Below are 24,950 nucleotides of genomic sequence, written 5' to 3'. Positions count from 1 at the left end.
ATTCCCATATAGTCGCACTCCATCAGTATAGTGTGTCAATGGTAGGAATTCATGGACTCGGAGTATAAGACTCATAAAAAAATCACTATGGTAACGTAACCCCCGAGGTACTCCGAAATATAAAAATTAAAAAGTTTTATTGACATATATGTAAACAGACGCTTAGAACTAATACATACAAGTGAATGTTACAATCCTTAATGGTGGACGTGGAATCAGCGTAAAGATGAGACTGTTGAGGTGCTGTAAGCAGTAACCTCACAACACAATAGATGTTGATGTGTGTGTATGCTCAGATATCTAAAGACAGGACTGTGAAGTCTGTTATCAATAAACAGAGTGTCTTTGAGGGCAGATATGTAACAATTCAAAGGTTTCCATTAGTATATTTGCTGGGTAACACCCAGAAACGGCAATATAGTAACCTGTGTGCAGGTGCCTAGAGTGCCGCCCTCTAGAGCAGGGGTGTGCAAAGTGGGGGGCACGCACCCCAGGGGGGCAGGGAGAATTTTCTGGGGGGGGGGGGCCGCGGCTGCTACAGATGTTCAGCGCTCTCCCCCAAGGCACTTAAAGTAAGTGCCGGGGGGGGGGGGGGGGGTGTGCGAGGCCTCTGCAGCTTCTCTTACCTGATGTTCGGTGACACATTGCCATGGTAACTGGCATCAAATGACGTTGTGGGGTCACGTGATGTCGCATTGCCATGGCAACGTGACGTCACATGACCCCTTGACGTCGGAGCTGAGCTGGAGGGGGAGGCACACGAGCCAGAAGGTGAGCAGGCGGGGGGGGGGGGCTAGGGGGCGCACCCCCGCTGTAGAGGATAGGAATAAATCTCAAAATAAGCAATACACAAAATAAAAATGGTTGTAAACAGAGAAGACACTATGTTCTAGTGCAGGGGAGCGCAAACTACCTTGCATCTGCGTCATTTGACGCCGTGTTGCCATGGCGACGTGTCTCACAGCTGGCTGAAACAAGATAAGATGAGTGTTGCAGTGGCCTCACGCGATTCCCCGGCATTTAATTTAAATGCCATGTGGAAGAGCGCAAGGCCTCTGCAACCACCCGCGCCCCCCAGAAAAATCTCCCGCCCCCCAGTTTGCACACCGCTGTACTAGTGTATGTACATGTCTCTCTCTTATACTCTACTTATAGTTAAAGATATAATCCCAAAGTGAAAGTCACATAAATGCATCAATATGTATCCTAGAATAGTGACCACGATTATAATAATAGAAACACCTCTGCCAGCATAGTAAAGTAGAGTAACATTCAGTATATAAATGAACACCCAAATATCTTAGTCTTATCCCCGCCCTCAGTGGTTGAGGGAGTATGATCCTATATAGACCACACAAGTGGCACTATAAGGTTAAATATGGGCTGACCAGACATCTTTTAATAAAATATGAGGCATCTAAAGGAGAGAGTATTATTGCCATAAAACCCGTCTCCGTTGATCCACTGTCGCACCGCGTGACGTCACCGCCGTGATGCCCACACCCAACGTACATTTCACATAAGATCACGCTTCTTCAGGGGAGGAGAGGTAAGATGGAGTACTCCCTGGGAGGTTTTTATAGCCCATCGGAGGGGTGTGGTAAAGTAATAAAGTACTGAGTGAACAGAAGGGATTCCATTCATTAAAACTGGCGGATAAAACTGACACTAAATGTTGCTAGTTTACCCAACAGATGCATTTCTCTCTGAATTGAAAGGACTCTTAGAGGAAGGGCTCATTAATGGAGTCATATCAAAGGGGGAATTGGACTTCATGTTCATTAAAGCCCCGAGGATAGCCACATTTTACCATTTACCGAACATGCACAAAGAGATTGTTCCCCTCCTGGGAGACCAATCGTGTCTGGGATAGACAATTTAACGTCTAACTCCAGTATATACCTGGCCAAATTTTTAAGACCCTTTGTGAGTGCCCTTCCATCACATTTGAAAGATACGAAAGACCTACTTCAAAAGATTGAAGGTATCGACAAAGACACTTACCTTGTCGACCTTGATGTGGAGGACTTGTATACAAGCATCGCTCATACGGCAGGGTTACAATCCGTCAGCCACTATCTTAGGTCAAGAAATACACACACTAAACAACACAATGTGTTTCTTTTCAAACTACTGTCATTTGTATTGTCTAAAAATTACTTTTTATTCAATAACCATTACTTTCATCTGATTCGTGGCATCACAATGGGGACCACCTGTGCTCCCACCTACGCTAATCTCTATCTTGGCTGGTGGGAGGAGACGGTTGTCTTCAGCGATGCCATGGCTGAGTTCAATGAGCATGTTGAAGTTTGGGTTCGATACATCGACGACGTGTTCCTCCTGTGGAGAGGGACACAAGCAACATTAAAAAAAACTTTGTTGATGTGCTAAATACAAACATCAATAATCTTAAGCTCACTCATGAGAGTAATTTACAACAAATTTATTTTCTAGACCTCATGATCAGCAAGAATGAGGAGGGTTATTTAGATAACACTATTTACAGGAAACCTACATCCATCAACAGCTTGTTGCGAGCGGATAGTCATCATCCTACTCATATGTCAAGAAACATACCAACTGGGCAGTTTCTACGCTTCCATCGAAACTGTTCTACCTTGCCAGAATTTACCAACATGGCAAAAGACATGACAACAAGGTTTCAGACACGTGGTTATAGTAAGGGAACTATTCATAAAGTGTATCATAGGGCCCTCATGACACCCAGAGAGAACCTCCTCATTACTAATCGCAAAGTAGATGTCACAGGAAATGAGAAAAATTGTTATATTGGCACATTTAATAATCAGTCGGGGTCTTAATCAGACAGGAACATATACACAAAAGGAAGCGCAAAAAAGAGAAAACCATAAGTCAAAATTGAAAAACTTTATAAATTGACTCAATATTACATACAAATCACACATATATTACATGATATAGTAAAAAGATCCTGATAGATCTAAGACCCACACAGTCTATGCACTAAACGAGTATTCCCAAATCACAACCCCCTCAGAACTATAGATGGAAAAAATTCAGGGTGAAAAAAGAGATGTTCCTGCTTACATATGAAAAGGAACACACCCGTGCAGGACTGGCGTCATATGACGCGAAACGCGTAGAGGTGACGTCATCACGCAGTGGGGAGCGGACGTGACGACAGAAGCCCAGCCAGCTGCGGATGCGCACCAGTCCTGCACGGGGTGTGTTCCTTTTCATATGTAGGGACGGGTGAGGGTGTAGGTGCAGGGTGTCAGTAGGCCCCTGCACTAGACCAGAGACCCCCTATTAGGCCCCAGCTATGCCCTGACTCCTCTGTAGGTTATATGGGAAAACAAACAAAAAATGGGGGAGCACAGGTTGAGGGACTATACAGACATTTGTAAAACTGCACGGTATAGAGCTGTGAGTTGAAATATAGTAAGGTGTGCAATAACGTAAACACTTACACGGCCTTGTGTAAATGCTTTCACATCAAGGTGTCTTACACAAGGCCGTGTAAGTGTTTACGTTATTGCACACCTTACTATATTTCAACTCACAGCTCTATACCGTGCAGTTTTACAAATGTCTGTATAGTCCCTCAACCTGTGCTCCCCCATTTTTTGTTTGTTTTCCCATATTACCAAGGATCCTGGATAGGTCCTCTTTGGGGTTTGAGCAGCGGGAAGAGATTCGGAAGTAGAGGGGACCTTAAAGTACTCTTTAAGGTTGTATTGTTCTATCACTAGAATTGTATCACCCCATTAGTCAATCTTTTGAGGTAGCGCCCGAGCTTTTCTGTACATCCTCTGTAGGTTATGGCTGCTACTGGGACAGGCCCCTTAGACAGGGACACTGCCCTATTAGCTGATTAGTGTCAGGGACACAGCAGAGGACGCCGGCGCGCAGCAGTTGTGGCCTGTTGTCTGGGACCAGATCACCACCGTAAGGCCTAGAGACTATCTTCACGGTGGGACCTTTCCAGCTGAATACCACCCCACGTGGAGGCGGACTCATCGCTGACGGCGATGACGTGGGACCAGGCGGACGCCTGTCTTCCGTTGGCACTACAAGGTGTTGGAGCACCCGGCAGGTATACCACCATCTACAAAGTGCACCAATTATAACACTGTGGGCAGCGCTGTCACACACTTCCGGGTGGGTTGGCTACTGTGGACACCAGGTTGGGTAGGTGCCCAGAGCACCTCTGTACATTTGGGCACTCTCACCGAGGTGTGGACCAACTGGATGGACAGTGGTATATAGGTGTGTGGGTAAGGCAGTGCGAGGCCTAGGTATACACATTGTGGTGTTATCATTTGCATGTCAGTAAACCTGTTATTACATACTCTGTGTGTACTTATTACACTGGGTCCTGTGAAGGGGTTATCCGGCGCTGTCAGGATCCCTCACTGTTGAAGGAGCTGTCAGCAGACGATCCAGGTACACCCCAGGCTCCCTGCAGTAGAGGTTCAGGCCTCCTGGGAGCCACAGGTAAAGCACCACATACACTTAGTAGCCGCCACATCTCCCATAGGGTGGGGGAACCAGCGCTATACTAGTATATACAGTAGTGTCTTCTCGGTTTACAACCATTTGTATTTTGTTTATTGCTTATTTTGAGGAGATGTATTCCTGTCCTCTAGAGGGCGGCACTTTAGGCATCTGCACACAGGTTACTATATTGCTGTTTCTGGGTGTTACCCAGCATATATACTAATGGAAACCTTTGAATTGTTACATATCTGCCCTCAAAGACACTCTGTTTATTGATAACAGACTTCACAGTCCTGTCTTTAGATATCTGAGCATACACACACATCAACATCTATTGTGTTGTGAGGTTACTGCTCAACAGTCTCATCTTTACGCTGATTCCACGTCCACCATTAAGGATTGTAACATTCACTTGTATATATTAGTTCTAAGTGACTGTTTACATATATGTCAATAAAACTTTTTAATTTTTATATTTCGGAGTACCTCGGGGGTTACGTTACCATAGTGATTTTTTTATGAGTCTTATACTCCGAGTCCATGAATTCCTACCATTGACACACTATACTGATGGAGTGCGACTATATGGGAATCTTTCTGTGGCCCCTGCTGGGACACATATATGTTTATTCATCCATTGGTTAAGGACATACATTTGGTGTCGATGTTCTCCCATGTCGGGGGGAAACAAAATGGCCACCATGCCACAGGCCAATATGATGACATTACGGTTTCCTATGTAAAAAAACAGCAAGTACGTTGGCATTGAAATGTCAGGGACTGCAGATGAAATGAGACCAGTTTAGTTTCCCCGGCGCCCGTTAACTAAAAACAAAATTGGGAAGGACTGCTGCTTTAAAAGTATATTAAAGTCTATTCATTGTGAAAATATGACACATTTGAAACTTTTTGCTTATTAACGTATATACAATGATTGCTTTCTGAAAGGTGATGCCCATAGTATATCAATCAACAGGAACACTGTTATCTAATTATTGTTTTTTTTAATGCCATACATTTGTATTCAATCTACTGTATTGTACTTTGATTGCAACTTCTTCATGTTAAAAAAGTCATATGTTTAATAATTCTACTGCACTAATGTTTTTGGTACAATGCCCATTTTCCTAATGTAAAGTTTAGTCACTTTAAATGTACTCAGTTAATTTGCTTTTGTTATTCATCACTGCTAAGCTAAATCAGTGATATGGGTTGAAACCGATATTAACTAAATGTGACTTGTTCATAAAAGTTCATTCTCATTTATGTTTGAGAACCAAAAGTGCATCTCAATCTGTCAGTCAGGACACCATGACAATGGCATGATGCCACTGTCAGTGTGGAGTTAGGTTAGCTACACTGACTGTTCTGCAGGTACTTTCCCTGATAATTTCTAAATAATCTATCACATAGTGAAATACTTTAATATGCTACTAAGGTCCCCACAAAATAAGGAAGCGGCGTGCGAACGAGAAAAAAAAAAAAAATATATATATATTGTTTTGCAGTACATGAAACAACATTACTTAACAAGTACATAACATTTCTTTGGTTAAGAATTTCCTATACATGTTGTGAAGTGTCAACTTTTTAAATTAATTTACCTATCCCCATATAAGTTTTTGCTTTACACAACCTAATGTGTTTCCCCCTTCTGATAGAAGTACAGTTCCTAATGCGTAAGCACAATTCTAAGATACTTTCTGTGTATTTTTGTTCCCTTTTAGGATGACAGTAAACAAGCTCAGTTTTTAGCTCTGGCTGTTGTTTACTTCATATCTGTTCTAATGGTCTCTAAATACCGTGATATATTAGAACCTCAACGGGAAACTGCAAGGTCCGCAAGCCACGCTGCTAGAAACATCAGGCAGGAGATTAATTCGCCGACAAGTACAGGTATCTTATTTGCATTATTTGTATTGCAATGCTAAGTGATGGTTAATGTGTATGGTGGAACCATCAACTATGGTGGGTGAAGCGAGACCAATCTATGAAATGTATACAGATTTGGGGTGAAATGCTCGAAATAGTGCCTTTCTGCTTTGCAGGTATATGCAATAATCTAAGAGTTGGAAGACTTGGCTAGCTATGTGGCATTATTGATTTGGAAATATGTGTAATATGAAATATTTCTTAAGCGTAGTTAACATAAACTGGACTGTACTAATGTTGAAAGGGTTTATCAGGTAGCACAACTTGCATCCCTTCGATACAATAAACCATGTAAGCAGCCTTGCTTAAGCTCCTGATCACTTCATTGGCAGTATGGCGAACACAACTTCTTTAAAATTCTTTCTGTCATCCATAATACCTATTTAATGGTGCATTACTACTCTTTTGTTCACGGTTATGTATCTCCAAAATGTTTTCGTGACAGACACAAAGTGTAGTAGAGCAGGGGGGCGCAAACTTTTTTCCCTGCGCCCCCCTGTTGGCTGTCCCCTCACTCCCGCGCCCACCCCAACTTACCGGCGTAATGACGTCACGTTGCCATAGCAACGTGACGTCACATGACCTCGCAGTGTCATTTTGACGCCATGGCGACGCAGGGAGGAAGCCGCCGGAGCCACGGTAAGTTAGGTTTATAGAGGCCCTGCAGCTCCCCCTGCACTTAATTTAAGTGACTTCGGAAAGCGTGCGGGGCCTCTGTAACCCCGCGCCCCCCCGTCGGCAGTCTCGCGCCCCCCCTGAGGGTCGCGCCCCACAGTTTGCGCACCGCTGTAGTAGAGAACACTACAAAAAGAGTGAGCCATTTTTTTTTTATACTTCATAAGCATAGGAGCCACATATGTTCAAACCATAAAGGCATTTAGTAGAATAAGAGAGAATGAAACTACTGTACGAACGAAAAACTTGAATTTCAGAAAAACAATTACCCAACAAAATACTGCAAAGCTTATTACAAACTGGTAATCCGACCAGTATGAACAATTGTTTTCCTCTAGTGCTGTATAACAGAACTCTGGCTTACATTTTGAAACAAGGTAACCCTGGGCCAGGGGAACGCAATCCCTTTTTTTCCCCTGCGCCCCCTGCCAGCTGTTCCCCTCTCTCCGCCCCCCGCCCCCCTCCTCTTACCTTGGCTCCGGCGTCATGACATGACCTCGCTGCGTCATTTGATGCCGTGTTGCCATGGCGACGCGTCTCCAGGAGCAAGATAAGTGCAGTTTACAGAGGCCTTCACCGCTTCCTAATTTAAGTGCCTTCGAGAAGCGCGCTGGGCCTCTGTAAATCCTCACGCCCCCTGCAGACAATCTGATGCCCCCCCCCCCTTGGGGGCGCGCACTCCAGTTTGCGCACCGCTGCCCTGGGCTATATTGAATAGAACAAACTGTTTCACTCTATAGAGCGGAGGCTAACTATCAGTTCTGGGTTTTATGTCTGGACCCTGTGGAATAGATCTGTGGATGAAAGATATAGTAAACTCCTTAAAAGAGCGATAATTGAAGTTAGAGTTTTCCGATTTTAGCAGTAATGATGCAGGCCTACATCAGAGCCATGGGCCCTGACTTGGGTAGAAATCAGTGGAGGAAACTGCTTGTAGCTGAAAAAGGGGGCACGACTCCCCAAAAGTTGTACTTTTTGTAATTGTGCCAAAATGAAACTGCATCCATTTATGACGATTAGTGAGTGCCAATATCACATTGACCGGGCAGCTGAAACGGTTTAGTAGGTTACATCAAGAGAACAATAAAGAGCACAAGATGGAGAACCGAAAGCTGATTAGAAATAGTGACCTTGGCGTTAAACCATAAGAAGTGCTATGCCTGACTTGGCAATTGATGAATAGTAAATTCTAACCGTAGACCATATGGAATGTCCAGTTTGAATGACCTGGGAGCCTCCAGATATATCTTGGGGGTTGTCTCACAATACGTGGAGATAAACACAAGAAATAATCATAGTGTATACCTGTAAACTATTGTTGATAAAACAAAACATACACTAGACAAACAAAACATACACTAGAAAGACAAACTTATTGCAAACACAAACGACAAAAAAACTAATGAATAGCTAAAAAAACTAATATAATAATACTGTAAAAATACTATATAAAAAATAAAAGACAAATGTCTAAGTGACATGGAGTAGTAACTCAAAAGATCACGTGCGGTGGGAGAAAAATTGGAATCCTACATAATACAAGCAGGATTCCAAACAGCGTTTTGGATAACCTTTATCCTATATGGCAGACTTCCAACGAATGTCCGTGAAGTCCCTCCGGAGTTCTGGTACTGCCGTCGCATGTACCGCTGCTCTGATATCACCTCTGCTCACCTCACCGTCTCAGCAGAGCGTCACTCTCACAGACGCCATGCATCCAGTACAGTCGTGGCTTCTGCTCTCTCCTCCCCGGCTGCGCGCGCACATGCGGAAGTGGTTTGCACCCTACACCCGACACGACACTGCTCGGCTTGGTTCCCGTCAATGTATCAAACTCATAAAGTCTGCAGTGGTGAATATCTTCACCGTAACACCTTACGCGTTTCGGTAAAGTATTCACTTCCTCAGGGTAAATTTTTTTCCCACCGGACGTGATCTTTTGAGTTAATACTCCCTGTCACTTAGACATTTGTCTTTTTTTTTTTTTAATTATAGAAGATAGGTATAAGTGATGATGTGCCACATCTGGTGTAGAATACTCGTTCCTTTTTGCCGCCATGTGATTGAACTCTGTGTAGGGGAGAGGTATCTTTTCTCTGCCACCCACGGAATGTATGGTATAGCTATTTGCTCTCTTCCCTGTTGTCTCAGTCAGTCCTGCGCATGTTCTGAGTGTGTAGGGTGAGACATTGTCTTGTGTGTTGAACAAAGTAAAGAACTCTGACTTCACTAATGATCTGTTGTTTTGTTCATCAATGATTGCGTACATCCTAATAGCCCTTTCAGGTTGTCCCTTGGGGTATACTGCAACAAGGCATATTTTGGAGCAGGACCTTTGGTCACGTCCCTCTCCGCAAACCTTGGTGCACTGGGATGTGACAGATGTTTACTTCTCTTCTCCTTCCTCCCCCCCATGCTTTGCCATGGAGGAAGGGTTGTTGAGTTGGTCAAGAGCCAGTACCTCTGGATGTAGGGATGTTACATGCTTGTCACTGTTGCACACTGTACATTTGATGGCTTCTTTACAGTTTTTGAATAGATGAGTTATGGAAGCGCAGCACCTGAAGCAAACTCCAAATTCTCTGAGTAGGTTTTTGCATTCCTCTATGGGCTTCATCCTAACCCCAAATCACCTGTTAAGTGGGTGTGGTTTCTTGTGTATGGGGCATTCCCTGTTTGGGTCCCCTGTCTCCCTGCTTGGAGCGGTAGAATGACTGGGATGTGTAGATGTTTTAGAAGACATGTCTGTCCTGTGGACCGAGATGGGTGTTCTGGTCCTATCGTATTTTGTCACCGGTCCTTCATTCTTTAGGTTGCTTGCACTGGGTGCGGTTGGTGTAGCTAGGATGAAGCTGGGATCATAATTTGTTTTGGCTGCTTCGCGAATAAAACTCAAGAAGAATGAGAAGGGGGGGGGAGGCGACTCGCTTTTCCCTTTTGTATTTTGAACCTTGCGAAGAGCATCTTTCTTGGAGGTTGTAAGGTAGCTTCTCCAAGATGGGATTCACTCCACGAGCGGAATCTAAGACATTGAGACCTGATATTGATTGATCTTGAAGACTCCAATTCCTGCAGCAGATCTCCAAGCTCTCGTAACTTCAAATAGTCTTTGACCGTGATTCTAGGGAAGTTGTCAACTCTCTTGAAGAGTACATCTTCGACTGCCTTGGGGCTACCATAGCACTCCTCTAGCCTTTCCCATACTAAGTCAAGACCTACTTGGGGGTGGTTTACGTTTGCTGCCTTGAGCCTCTTCACATGCTCTGCAGATTCTTTCCACAACCATTTGGTCGGCAGGCTGAGTTCTTCCCTTGCAGAGAAGGCCAGACTCTTGATTGCATCCTTTAATGTGGACTTCCATATTCTGTCATTCTCAGGACGGTCATCGAAGTTGGTAAGTCCTGTTTGCACCATATCAGGCAGAATCATGTACTTGCCCATGTCTGTTAGGCCGGATGCATCAGTATGTTGATCTTACGGGGGGTCTGGGCGGTTGCGTTCTGTTATGTTGCTCTGTCCGCCATCTACGTTTGCAGCGTTGGATTGTGAGGTCAAGTTGGGTCGATAGTGCGTCTTTGACCTATGTGCGGAGTGTGTGCTTGGCGCAATGGTGGTTGCCGGGAGGGACCTTGCGGTCGCTTCTTCCTTGGTGTGGATGTACGATGACTGCTTGTTAGTGTGGGGAGCTGTGTTTCTCCGTGTGGACATACCTGGATTGCAAGCCTGTTGTTGTGCATCCGTATGTATGCGGCTGTGTAGATCACTTTTGTGGCTGCAGCTATCCCAGGTAGTGTATGCCTTTGAAGAAACAGCATCTTCTCCACGTGGACTTTGCAAAGCTTCGGCATCTGTGATTTCCTCCTCATCATGTAGAGATGGTGCGCTGGTGTTTACACTGGGGAGGCTCCTCACATAGGCTTTAGTGCGTTGGGCTGGATCCTCTTAAGCTACCCTACTGTGTGATTGCTCCCTGCCATCCTGTCGTGCGGCTGCTTCTAAGACTTCGGCTTGGGCTACGGTGGCGGCTTCCTTCTCTTTATTTAGGGCCTCTAAGTTCACGTCCAACTCTGTTTTCTTGCGCGCAAACAGTGTTGGCTTCAGCGGCGGCGGTTCTCTTCTCCTCCTCTTCTATGCGCACCCTTTCTAGTCTCAAGGCTGTCTCTTTCTGAGCGTATGCTCGCGCCTCGGTAGCGCTTGCGCTAGACGCGTTATATTGCGCTGACTTGATGAATGCCTTGATGCGCTGGAGCGCTGTGATGCAGTCTCCAGTGCAAGATCCTTTCTCCTACTCTCAGCTTCCGTGATAGCAGTTCGCACGTGGCTGTCACGTGTCAGGTCAATTTTATTCTGCAAGTCTCATTCTTGCAGGCTTTCCCCTGTATTAGTCCTGGTCAAGTAGGTGACGTAAGTCTCTGACAGCGCTCGGAAGCACGAGTGTTTAGATCTTAATTGAGTTATTGGCTGCTCGAGCTGCTTTTCATAATTGCCAGTGCTTGCAACATTACACCTTTCAAGTCGAGTTTTTTCCCAGGCCTTCTCTAACTTGTCGCGGTGCGTGTCCATGTCGGCTACATATTTTTCACGGGCCTTTTGTGTAAGTGTAACTGTCCGCTTAGGCCTTGCGCCTTCCTGAATCTGTTGTGGTTGTGTAGCAGTCTCAACGTCTGATTTGTCACTCTCCTGTGTGGTGTCTGGTGAGGGTCTGAGTTCTGCCACGCTGCAGGGGTATGTAGGCCTTTAACCAGTGCGTGTGGCGTGCGGTCTGCTACCTGCGTCGGCGATAGACGACTGTTTCAGATGGTGCCAATCGGTGTCCTGCAGTTGTCAGCGTAGCGATAGCTGTAGTTACAGGTGTCCGTGGCTCTGACACGTGTCCTGGCTGATGTCCGGAGCATGGTCCTTGGTAGCCCTAGCTGTGGGGATGTAGCGCAGGGTGTGGCCTGCATGCCCAGGAGAGGAGTGCTGTGTTTAATGCACAGATCTTTTTAGCAGTGCTGCAGCTTCTGTGTCTGTAAAACTGTTTTTAAAGCTGCTTGCTCTGTGTAGCAGAGTTGGGTTTTACTGTTCTGGCCCAAGCACACCCTGATAGATGATGAGTAGTGACAGGCAGGTTAACCCAATCCCATATAACAAGCAAGGGAACCTTCTTACTTGCTGAAGTGTTTATTTGGGGCAACAACATACAAAGGGAACACTGGGACATAATCAATGGAGGGGAAGGGGGGCTATGAGGGAAGTGGGCTAAATACATGATATAGGGATAGGTAAAAATCAGTAACTTTTACCAGGATAGAAGAGATGTCTGCTCAAGATGGCTGCTGGAACTAAAATACAGCATGCTGGTCTGGGCTGATGGGAAATTAACTGGGACAACACCACCTTGCAAGGGGAGGGGGAGCAGTCCATCCTGGTAAAAGGCAGGGGGGTTGCCAAGGCAACTGGCTGAAGCCAAGAAACCCACAAGGGGTCGCAACATTGTTGCAACAGCTAGGCTGAGGAATGCTGGCAGCCTGAAGACAGAGAAAAAACACAATCCTGTTCCAGGACATGCATAGTAGGCTTTTTCTGCAGTAGGAGACAAGTCTGTTGCTACAAATAATGACATTATCCATGTGGTTTTGATTTTACATCTGTTCAGTTGAAAGGAATCTATTCTATAGAACATTGCATGTAAATATCACATAATACCCCTGTAGCGGGTGTACCCCTGGGGTACGGTAACTACTGATGCTGCTGTCACCTTTGAGGCTAACAAGGGGCCTGAGCCTCCGCCACTGGGAGCCTGGGGTATACTTACACTCGGTGCAGCGCCTCCACTGTATTGTATTGTATGTCTTTATTTATATAGCGCCATTAATGTACATAGCGCTTCACAGTAGCAATACATGTGGTAATCGAATAAATAACAGATAATATAAATAACAGATCATGGGAATAAGTGCTTTAGACATAAACATAACATTAAGGAAGAGGAGTCCCTGCCCCGAGGAGCTTACAGTCTAATTGGTAATTGAGAACGTACAGAGACAGTAGGAGGGAGTTCTGGTAAGTGCGTCTTCAGGGGGCCAAGCTTTATGTATCATGTGTTCAGAATATCCACAGTGCTATTCATATGCTTCTTTAAGCAAGTGTATCTTAAGGTGGGTTTTAAAGGTGGATACTGACGAGGGATCCCAACGTGGTGGGAGTGTTCCCTTATCAGAAACAACATATGCAGTAACCACACGCAGTTGGATAAAACAGTATTTACTTAGCATAATAATAATAACCCTTGCATAACGTTTCATACATAAACAGCATGACATTCCCCTGCATGAATATCATCACATCACCCCACACATGTAAATGGTTGCACCACTTTAGTGTCAGTCTTTATATTACCCTATTCCTTGGTGTACCAATGTGCCAGGGCACTTAACCTCTCAGTGTCCATCAGCTATGAAGTTAGTGTGAGTGTGAGGGACAGCGCTTCCCTGTGTTGGGGCCCGTTGGTGCACTTATTATACTATCTCCCTGATCACTGCTCCTGATCAGGATAATCCTTGGAACTCAGCAATACCGCACAGTGATCCCACGCCGCACTGCGCTGCTCTCTGCAGGAATGGATACACACGCTGACTCCACAGGGGAGGGATCCCCAGCCGGATGATCCTTTGCAAACTGTCTCTGCTATGGAATCAGATACTCTCTTAGCACTCAGGCTGCACTGGCATTAAAGCAATGTCCTGCAGCATCTCTCTCTCTATGAGTACAGTGAAGGAGTCCCTGTCTTAAGGCAGTTCCCTCACAATACAGTTACTTCTCTACAGTGACTCAGGGAACTAACTGGGCCCTGGGGATTTACCTCTGGCCTAATCCCTTGAGCACTGCTCCATGGACCTATCCTGCAGCTTCAGGCTCCTGATCTTCACTGACTGCTTCCTGTTCCAGCATGCAGTAGTCTTTCCTGCTGTTCCAGCAGAATTCTGTAGCCCTACTGGCTCCCTGGTGTCAGGTGGTGTCACTGCCCCTGAACATCATGGGGCTTGTAGTCCATAGTCCAACATAGGGAGCCACTCGCTCTCCCTCTAATGGCTACCGCTCTGCACCTTGCACTCGTGCGCCCCCTGAAATAGCCGCCGCGGAGTTGCCCTGCTCATGCGCAACCTCCCAGGCACTCAGTCAGCTCCTCGCTACTTCCGCGCATGCGCAACTCTCTCGCGCGTGTGCGCGCATACACCAACATGACGGCGCCCTGCGGAGGGAACCGCCAGCGACTCCGACACCCTGCCACACATCTCTGAGGGTAAGGAGAGGGGGGAAACGGGAGAGCGGGGAGCCCGGAGGGTACCTGGCTAAACCCCTATATCACCATACTTTTCAGATCCCCAAATCTTCTTTCCAAGGTAACTGCAATACATGGATACAGTGGAATACAAATCATTGCGGACCTGCCTCTTACCAAGTTCGATCTTTTTTTCTTTTATTTACATTGTGGGGGCTAGATGGTCCTCCAGAGCTGTTTTCAGCCTTGAAGGATCCGGTGAAGTTACCAGAGCTACTTCCTAGTTTTTTTAAAGGGTACTAAAGGGCTATCCATTTGGAAGCTGTAATCAATGATGATGCAGCTTTCTATTGGCCTGTGGAATTTGGTGGGCATCTTGACGTCCCTGGAGGGAGCACAGACCGGTAAGTACATCGCAAACCGGGGATGCACGCTGACCTGCCAATAACATTGTTCAGCTCCTGGGGACCTCCTCGTTCCCTTGATGTATAAAAGAAATCGTACAGGCGGGACTTCTGCTTTAAAGCTTGAGACGGTTAAAAGACGTGTAACAATAACATCGTCACTGACAGACCTCACTCAAAACGTCTTTTTTTTTTCAGTGTGAATGAGGGCTGTCAAAATGCAGTCTGGAATCTTTAATAAGTAAACGGATATTCATGTCTACACAGAAACTGTTTATTTAGAAGTTGATAGGTTTGCAAAAGCGAACACTTCAAGCACTACCGTCTCCCCTGAGTGTTCGTCTTTTTAGTTTGTGTCCACGCAGATTGCCCTGTACAATTCTAATACAGCACAAAGTGCTTCTTCTACCCTTCATTTCTTTGTCTGTTTGGAATGTTGTGCCTCTTTTTCGACTTCCTGGCAACTGATGGCTCTGCTCTTTTGGGGAGGGGAGCTTTCCTTCAGCATGAAACGCTTGTCAGGAGGTTAACATCAAGAATGACTTCTTCTCTCCCATAGCTAGATTTTAGTTCCATAAACTTTTGGATTGGTTCGCTGTGTAGTCTAGTCTGCAGTATTTTTTTCTGCTCGGTATATGCCTGCCGATACATACCCACTGCATCTTTCAAACCCCATCATTGTCACTTTGTGTGTTGGTGCAAAAACAGCAGATTTAGATTACAAAAACATTTTACTTTATCTCAGCTGTACTCGTATTGCAAACCAAGATATTACCAGAAAATAATGCAGCTTTGTTGAGCAGTTTTCAGGGTTGAAGGAGTGGCAAAGTGAGTAAAGACACTGAGTCTGGCACTGAGTTTGAAGCAGGGGAACCTGGTTCAATTCCCGGTGTCACTTTATCTCCCTGTGGCTCAGGCACCAAAAACATAGATTGTAAGCTCTACGGGGCAGGGACTGTGTCTGCAAAATTTCTATCTAAAGCGCTATGTAAAAGTAGCAGTGCTATACAAGAACAAACAATTATTATTATTATTATTGCAATAATGAGCTGAAGGTATAAAAGATGATTTTTTTTGCACAGTACATACAGAGCTTTCAAAACATTCATGCATACTTTTTTGTTTGTTTTTGCTTAATGATGTAAATGTGTACATAAAATAAACGGATCCAATAAGTGGATTAAAGCAAACTAACATCGTATAGACTGCTGGTTCATGATAATTGACCTTTCAATAGAGCGTTATCTGGGCTCTAAGTGTTCTGTTTCTTTGAAGAAGAAGAACCGTTTTTCCTACCCCATACTTTGATACTCGAGCACTGAAGAGTAATGCAAGTATTTGTTTAAAAAATGCAGAATGAATTAAAGAGGCATCTTCGTACACTGCAACTTGTAATGTCCCCCGATATTCCCAACACAGGTTTAAGGCATTTACTACACTTCCGGATCAAGGAACAAATCCAATGTATTTCATATTTGCAATGGAGGTTTCAGTTGCATCTGTCATTATTTACTAAATATAGTTCAGATGTGGATCTCAAACATATGTATGTTGCATTATTATATATTTATCTCTGCTCAGTGTCATAGCTTCTTTAATTTTATCTAATTTCATATCACCCACCACTGTATTATATCGGTCTGAAGGTTACGTGCCAGACCATTATTTATAGTGGGCACTTTCTTGCCCTTTGGAAGTATTTTGTTTGAAAAAAATATGTAGATGTTATTCATTTATTGTGCAGCCTTTTGCGCCAACACTTGAGTGGCTTGATCACAGAGCAGGGGCTGCGTGCCCTGCACACAAGTTGTTCTGGTCATATCTGATTAATCTCAAACAATTTGTGTATCTGCACAGATTTACATCAGGCACTCTGATTCTTTCCCCAATGATTCCCCTGGGTTTGACCCCCAGGTCGATATTTTTTTTAGTCTCGGTGCTTTCACTGGGGGACCTTGTCTGTCAATGTGTAAATGTTGGTGTGTGCAGATGGCACATTTCTGTCCCTTTAAAAACAAGCGCTTTTAAGTCCATAGTTTGAGTTTACAGAATATACATTTGTCTACTTGAGAATCATAGTTATACCTCAAGTTTCAAAGTAGCTGCATAGCTATTTTTACTTTATTATTGTAAAGCACAGAGCGCTACATATGGTCCCAGTAGAGCCTTCTACTGTGAGTATCATAGTCGGCATGTCCTAACTGCTACAATTTTTTGGAGCCGCTTAAAGCAGCAATCCTTTTTGTCTATTAGTTTTTGTTTGTATTATGTGTATATTTAGAGAATTCAAATGCATCTCAACTGCAGACCTCTGATAATTGTAATATGTTTACTGGATTGGGGGGGAAGATGTTTGCTAGTGAGAGATGTCCCATCAAGCCAGGCATAAGCATCAAGATCATCTGAATATGATGGTGTTACACACACGAGTTTGAGTTTGAGTTGCCAGCAAGGACGTTGCTAGAGACGTATTTCTTTAAAGGAGGAGGGGAAAATAAGAGTCCTAGTGTAGTTCTGTGGATTTTCTCTGTCTTGTAACTATTGCAGTTATGCACCAGCAGAACCGCAAATAAAATCAGCCCATCAATATTTATTTACCGTTCATACCTTTTACCCCAACTAAGTACAATCTTACACCAATTTTCATTGTATGGTAAGATGATGGCAAATGTTGCTGTATTTGTAACACAACTCCCCCCCCTCGCCCCTTTACTCTTCTGTTTGTCTTAGACACACCTGTTTTGTTTCCAGACATCAAAGAAAAAGAAACACCAACACCCATTGAGGAGATTCACCTGGAAAGTTCCATCCCTCACACGGACTCTGGGATTGGAGAAGAGCACATTAGCAGCATCTTAAATGGAACGGATCTAGAAACGAGTACAAGCCCAGATGTCATGGGGGACTTACTGTCTACACTGTCTTGTGATGTGAAGAAGTCACAGGAAAGTTTAACAGAGTGCCCAATCGAAATGCTGAAGCCGGCATCGTCGATATCTAGCATCAGCCAAAGCAAAGGCATTAATGTCAAGGAGATTCTCAAAAGTCTGGTAGCTGCTCCATTTGATATAGCAGAGACTGGACCAGACCCAGTTCCCTACCCAGACCCTGCATTAAAAAGAGAAGCCCACGTCATTCTTCCTATGCAGTTTCACTCATTTGACAGGTATGTGATTGAAATAGCCATCAACGTAAATTTGATGTATACATTTATTGTATGGTGACACTTAGGCTGCACTTATAGTCCCGGCTACGGCAACGCGACCGCGTGACGTCATCCGTCGCCGTTGTAATAGCGATTCCTGCTTGTAGTGCAGGAGATGAAAGTGCGGCCGGGGGTGTGTGGTGGGGCGGGGGCGTGGCTGTGAGCTGTTCACCCTCATTGGCTGAACCGCTCACGTGCCGCTGATGTCACGCGGCGATCGCCGGAAAAATCAAATTCTATTGACTTCAGTGATTTTGGGCACGCGGTCGCAGCCACCATAGGCGCACACGACGGATTACATCAACTTGTAACTTGTTTTGACGCGGTGTCGGGTCACCGGGACTATAAGAGCAGCCTTACATTTAGTTTGTGTGGCTCGCCGCTGCGAGTACTATCTTTAGATCTCTGATTGTAATTGCAGACTGTGTTGTGAAATCTTTATTCCAACCTGGCAAATAAGTATAGTCTACATTTGCACACAGAAGACAAAATGCAAGTTCTACCATGTCCTCCGTGTCTATACCAGGGGTGTTCAACTCCAGTCCTCAAGACACCCCCTCCCCCCCACCCCCCCCACAACAGGTTAGGTTTTCAGGATATCCCTGAGTCAGCACAGGTGGCTCAATCAGTCCCTGCTTCAGCACAGGTGGCACAGTCTTTGACTGAGCCACTGATAGAGCCACCTGTACTGAAGTTGAGATATCCCTAAAACCTGACCTGTTGGGAAGAGGCGGGGGTGGGGGGCTGAGGAATGAAGGTGGGCCCCCCTGGACTATACGATATTGTGATGATAACAAGAATGTTTATAGGAGCGCTGTGCTTATAAAAGAAAAAAAACCTGAGTTCTTGGCACGGCTTACTGAGGAAACCTTAAAAACTGTTCAGTTTCACTGTCCTGTTTGAAGTGTTCTAACCATTAAAATATTGTTGGTAGCAATGAAGCGATAACATACTGCACTGTTGATTGGAGCAAAAGGGAAAAATACGATCTTTGATCCAGTATTGTGACTGTAAAATTCAGCAAGATTCATTATCTAGTATGGCAAATACAGAACAGGATTGCTATTATTATGTAAAGATTGAGAGACAATTTCCTTACAATGTTTCATGACATTGCTTATGCATAAATCATATGAGAGAGGGTTTTGAAAAGAAGGCAATTATGAAGAATGTTTTGTAGTTCCATTTTACTGCAACAATGTTAAGAATGTTTGGTATAATTAGAAAATAGAATTATCTTTGTTCTGTAACCAGCGTTGTTAATACTCCTTCAATGGTGGTAACACATTTTCAGAACCCTACAACATGGTTAAAAATGATCAGCATTAACTACTCTAACCAAGTGAGAAGGAATCCACTCTTAACCATGAATAACCTATAATATTTCACATGTGCTTTAGAATATTAAATGTGCTATATTGATTAATCCCATTCTATACAGCAGGTTTAGCAGATTGATATAATAATAATAAAAATGCTTGCATAGTGATGACCGTGTACTCAGCGCTGTACATAGACTTTTTGCTGGCACAGGTTCCTGCCAGTTTACAATCTATGTTTTAGGGCCTGGGGCACAGGGAGATAAAGTGACTTTCCCATGGTCGCAAGGAGCCAACACCAAGATTTGAACCAGACTCCCCTACGTCAAACTCTGTGTCATTGTTTTCAGAGTTGGTGTCTTAACGCACGGAGCTGCTCCTTCATCTCCAGATATGCCGATATTCTCCATTACTCAGCAGGCAAATATTTTGTTTATGAGCCATTTGGGAGTTATTGGTTCTGCTTTTTTTCCAACTCGTGTTACGTGACCGAGACTGCTAATAGTGACTATTGTGGCCTTAGAATTATGTTAGTTTCAGACTAATCTCCAGATTTGATACTGAAATAGTCAATATAATGCAATAATCCAATGGAAATAAACACGTTTCTTCAGAATTACAGTGATGGGTTGTTTGTCAACAATTATGTATGTATGTGTATCTTTGTTTGTATAGTGCCATCCATGTTCATAGCGCAATAATTAACAATTGTTATGAATGTTATCACTATTAGTTTTGGTACATTAAATTCAAATTCCTTAGAAATTTGGAGAAATGTCAAGAGAAAAAATAAACAGCCAATTATGTTATCATACAGTATATAAATGTATTTAAATTGGATGAAAGTAAGGCAATAATCTGAGACTCTTGATAAAGGGCTGCTTTCTTTGCCCCAAACGTTGAGTCTCTGATGTCAGCCTGGTGTATCTTTTTATATTGTAGCTCTATTTTTTTTGTATATATTTTCTATGCACTGTTTTTTTTTCTATTGTAGGATTATTGAGTTATTTTTGTCCAATTTAAATATATTTATATATGATAACTTAATTGGTGTTTTTTTCTCTTGACACGTATCCCTTCAAATTTCTATAATATTGCACAGTGGCATAGGAGAAATGCAATCTACAGTATGTATTTTTTGCAGATTTTCTGCGTGTTTGTCTTTTATTTACACTGAGATGTTGGCATGTATGGTTTTGATTTTCAAATTCAAATTCCTTAACATAGTCTACACACTTGATGCCAATCTAAATGAGAAAAATGTACATTTGTTATCAGGTATAGTAGTAAATACATTTCATTTTATTTTATCTTTATCAACAATTTTTATTTATTTTAGAGCAATTTATACTCGTGTATTTCTTACTTTGAATCTCCTATTTTCCCAGTTAAAGGAGCAATTCAAGCAATATCCTACATGTTTTTTTTATTTATTTTTTATAAATGAGTTTATAGTATTAGATAATACTTACTATCTTTTTTTTTTTAATTTAAAATTCATCCCTTAGCTGCAATCCAAGCAGCTTAAAAAATATATTGTTTGTTTTAATATATGCAGCATTTAATGACCTTTATTGAAAAGGAATTACCTAAGCTGCCAATCGATTTGGTTCTCCCGTGATCGATCCGCAAAAGCCTGTTTCCCAGGGTTCACTGAATGGCTGCCTGTCAGTTTCTATCAACTCAGCAGCTATAATCTATTCTTATATTACTAAGGTAACATGTATTGTTACAGTTTGCAGCTCAAACTGCTGGGAACATTGGCAAGAAATGATCACAAACAGGAAAGTGTTACAAAGATGATTCACGGCGGGGGAGGTGGCAAAACCTGCTATAGAAATCAAAGGATGCTCAGTATATTAAAACTCAATAAAAATGGCATTGAGTTGAAATAATAAAAGGTAGTAAGTATTATCTAATACTACAGAACTGATTTATTTGAAAAAAAAAAACCACACGTAGGAAATTGCTTGGATTGCTCCTTTAATGCGTTTTAATATACATCATTGGATTTCTATAGCAGGTTTAAGCCCACCTCCCCAGCAGTGCAAGATCTTTGTAACACTTTCCTGCTTATGATAGTTTGTTGTCTATTTCTGTAACATTTCAAAAAGTGTGCATACTCCTTTTACCTATGCTTTTAAGCACGTCTGCATTCCGTGAAATCGGGTGTGAACCCTTTGCTTCCCTTCAGTGCTGTCACAGGCAGCAATACAAAGTAAACCTATCAATGCATTGCTGGGCAGGGAGAAACTGAAGGAGCTAAACTGTATCCAGGTCTAAGTGAAACAGCACAAAAGCAGAATGAATGCTGTGAAAATGTGCCGTGCTCTTGCTGTTAGGCCAGTCAGTGTGACAGCATGGACGTACAAAGTAGGCTAATACTCTTCAACCAAAGGCGCTCCAGTGTTTTTAATATATACAGCAGCTCAAGTCCTATCGAATGTAAATGATGAGGTGATATTGATGAAAGGAGGGGATTGAGGTCTCGGGGGGCGCCGATGACGGATTGAACAGAAGCGGCCTTGCACCACACGTAACTGAAGCCTGTCGTCTTCACTGCTCAAAGCCATAATGGGAGGTGGCAGTCTGAAATGAGTTGCCACGGCAGAGAGTATTATTTTTGAAATGCTTTCACACAAATCACTACGCCCTGCATACAACTTAGTTTCATGCTTTAATGTCATCAGGAGGCACAAATTGGTGTGTCTAATTGTTTGCCACCTGCCAGCAAAATGAGCTGCCAGCTTGCCAGACGGGTTTGATTGTCTGTCAGCCATTCAGTAGATTGAGAGTGACAACATCAAAAAAATTCTCTTCAAACTCTGAAGCCTTGAGCAGCTTTGCAGAGACCCTTTCCCCACAAGTGCTTCTGGACAACTGCATTTTTCAATTAGTTTTCATGATATTGCTTCCTGCTGCCTCATCTGTTGAGAGGTATCTATAATTACACGATAAACTATACCGCTGAAATCTTAACTTCTGACACATCTTGAATGGACCTGGGTTTCTAGGTAATGGCATTGCTGACATTTTTTTGGGTGCCAAATCCTGAATGTTCATCAAAGGTGTTTCCGTGGAATAGAAGCTCATATGGTTTGATGTTGAATCTGTCTGTGTAGTGTATCCATGACGCAATCACTTATAATATTAGTCTTACAGTTTGCAACATTGAAATGTAAAAATAGTTTCACACCAATTAATGCTTATTTTGAATTGGTCACATGATGTTTTTTGCCGTAGTATTTTTGCATTGCTTTCTGCGGGAATATTTTTGTGGACTTATAGTAATTTCCGTATTTCACCTGCATAGTATGCAGTCCTTTTCTTACCTTGTGATCTCTTTTTTGGTATTTAAAATCACTAGCAGTGCAAACACACTACACTGATGTCTGTTGTTGGATTTGATAAGCGGTCTTTTTCCTTTGTAGAAGCGTTGTTGTACCTGTGAAAAAACCTCCTCCTGGTAGCTTAGCCGTTAACACCGTTGGAGCTGCTAGTGGCGGTGGACTGACCCCAAGCACTACACCAAATATATTTGCGGGTACTGGAGCAACACCCAAAAGCATGATCAATACAACAGGTATTTCTTTCTACTTATTTTATGTTCAGCTCATTAGTTGAACGAGAGTGTAGGTCCACTCACAATTACGGTGAAGAGCTGCGACGGGTGCTCCGAAATCCCCAACGAGTGGGGGTATAGCAAATCCTGGGAAGAGAGAAGACGGCACTCCAATGGTCTTGGAAAAAATACACTGGAGTGCTGTCATCTTCTCAGGATCTGCTCATGAGTTGGTCATTTACCAAGAGTCATTATCTGATACTTTGGATGTAGACATAAAGAGGTAACAGTGAAGTGAAGCATGTCCATACAAAGATTGCAATGCAGAACATTATCATTATATACACTTAGGATGTAATGTAAAGGACAAAAACAGAGAGAGCAAAGGAGCACTACTGGCAAGAGGATCCAAAGGAAAAATCCTATAGGAAAAATGAAGGGCACAACTCCAGACTAAAACTGAGGGTAATTTATTCCATAAGTACACAGGGACAGAGACACAGCCCCATCTACCTTTATTCCTACAGTTATGCTATGAGTCTACACTTATACTGGGCGTCAGTCTCTACATCACTATACAATGTAATGTAAAGGAGTCCGGTATATGACAAAACATACAGTAGTCAAGTCAAGGTTATAGTATTTTTCTTCATGTTAATGTATGTATAACTACATGGTTTAGACTGAACATTAGAGCATGATGAAGGAACTGACATAATTGTAATGATGATATACAGCATGTAAATACTGCTCACACTTTGCTTCAGTGATGTATTTTCTTCATGCTTGGAAATGGAGATATATACAGATTTGAGTGAACCCACTTACTGTAATGTACTTGCATGTTGGGATATATATATATATATATATATATATATATATATATATATATATATATATATATATATATATATATAATTATTACCAATCATGTAAATGTACATTGTTATTTATCCGGTGAATACTTAGAGATATATTGTAACAGATATAACCATTCTATGACATGGTGCTTGACACCTTCTGTTACTTGAGTTCATGCCACATATTTTACAAAACAACAAAAAAGAAAGTACAGCAAAACATATTGAAGTAGCTTGATGTCCTTTAAAACAATGAAATGATTTCATAATATTAATGAACTATTCTTGAAGAAGCAGATTCCTAATGACTATAGCCCATGTTTTTTATCTGCACCTCTAAATTGAACACAATACTAAATACCATACAGAGGCTTTTATGAATTTCACCTAATGTTAAATTCTGTGAACTTTGATTTAATGTTAAACCTGTTACAATTTAACATGTTTGCGTACAACCCATAATGTTGACTTAACAAAGTTTTTTCTGTAGTTATTATTGTGCCTCTTACTGTAGAAGATACAGTGATTTATTTAACGATGTAAGTTGATCATGTATTAGACTGATATAAGAAGGCAGTGGTGTCTCCGTTGCACTAAGAAACAGAATTTCCTAGTCAAGATATACATATTCTGTTCCAGAGACGCCACTGCCGCCTTCTATAGTACTGTTTGTAAGCAATTGGATTCACTCACAGCACTTCCTGCTTGTACTGCACAATAAACGCCAGTGGATGTGAGTGCCTGTACTGTTTGTTTGCTACATATACAGTATAAGACTTGGTTCACTTTAAGTTTAAACTTTAGTAAGCCAACAAGAAAACCCCTCTGTTTTTTTGATGTTGGATGTAGAAAGGAATATGTCAGGAGAGCATCTGGATCTGAGTGCAGATACATATCTGTATAATTGCAGAAGTTTCTGAGTCTCATTACCTTATCCTCCAAACTCGCAGACAAAACAGCGTAGAAAGCATGCAGCTAGGCTTTCCAAACTATGATTTTCAAAGTTAAAATATGTGGGAACCATAACTGGTAGTCTGAGCAAAACTGTCTCACTCCTGGAAAATAAACATACTGTAATCCAAGTTAGAATAAAATAAGCTTTTAAAGTAAACTTTCCTGTTACAGTATATACTAGAAGTTAACTGAATGCTGTTGTGTGCACATGGAAACTGCTGAGCACACTGGATTTAGGTTTCAGGTCCTGAATACCAAAAACAACGTGTTTGTCATCATTTGGGGCTGAA

At 42.8% G+C, this 24,950-nt stretch overlaps 1 protein-coding gene and 1 long non-coding RNA gene across 10 annotated transcripts in view; one reads left to right on the top strand and one right to left on the bottom strand.

The window, feature by feature from the left end:
- Positions 1 to 24,950, top strand: part of NBEA (neurobeachin) — a 714,827-nt gene that overhangs the window by 358,266 nt on the left and 331,611 nt on the right. For 8 of the 9 annotated variants that reach the window (XM_075592121.1, XM_075592113.1, XM_075592110.1 and 5 more), the window contains 3 exons: positions 6,213 to 6,381; positions 17,491 to 17,926; positions 22,716 to 22,867. In XM_075592121.1, the coding sequence (XP_075448236.1) occupies positions 6,213 to 6,381; positions 17,491 to 17,926; positions 22,716 to 22,867 (757 nt within the window). The remainder of the gene's footprint in view (positions 1 to 6,212; positions 6,382 to 17,490; positions 17,927 to 22,715; positions 22,868 to 24,950) is intronic. The other variant, XM_075592112.1, reaches the window with a different exon arrangement.
- On the bottom strand, positions 584 to 24,819 carry LOC142490182 (uncharacterized). The gene is made up of 2 exons (XR_012799998.1): positions 24,637 to 24,819; positions 584 to 2,343 (listed from the first exon to the last, which is right to left on the bottom strand). It is a non-coding gene; the product is annotated as an uncharacterized LOC142490182 (long non-coding RNA).

This window comes from Ascaphus truei, chromosome 3 (assembly GCF_040206685.1).
Source record: "Ascaphus truei isolate aAscTru1 chromosome 3, aAscTru1.hap1, whole genome shotgun sequence".
In the NCBI taxonomy this organism is placed as follows: Eukaryota; Metazoa; Chordata; class Amphibia; order Anura; family Ascaphidae; genus Ascaphus; species Ascaphus truei.
Note: the sequence above shows the minus strand (reverse complement) of the source record. Positions and strands in the feature narration are given on the sequence as shown.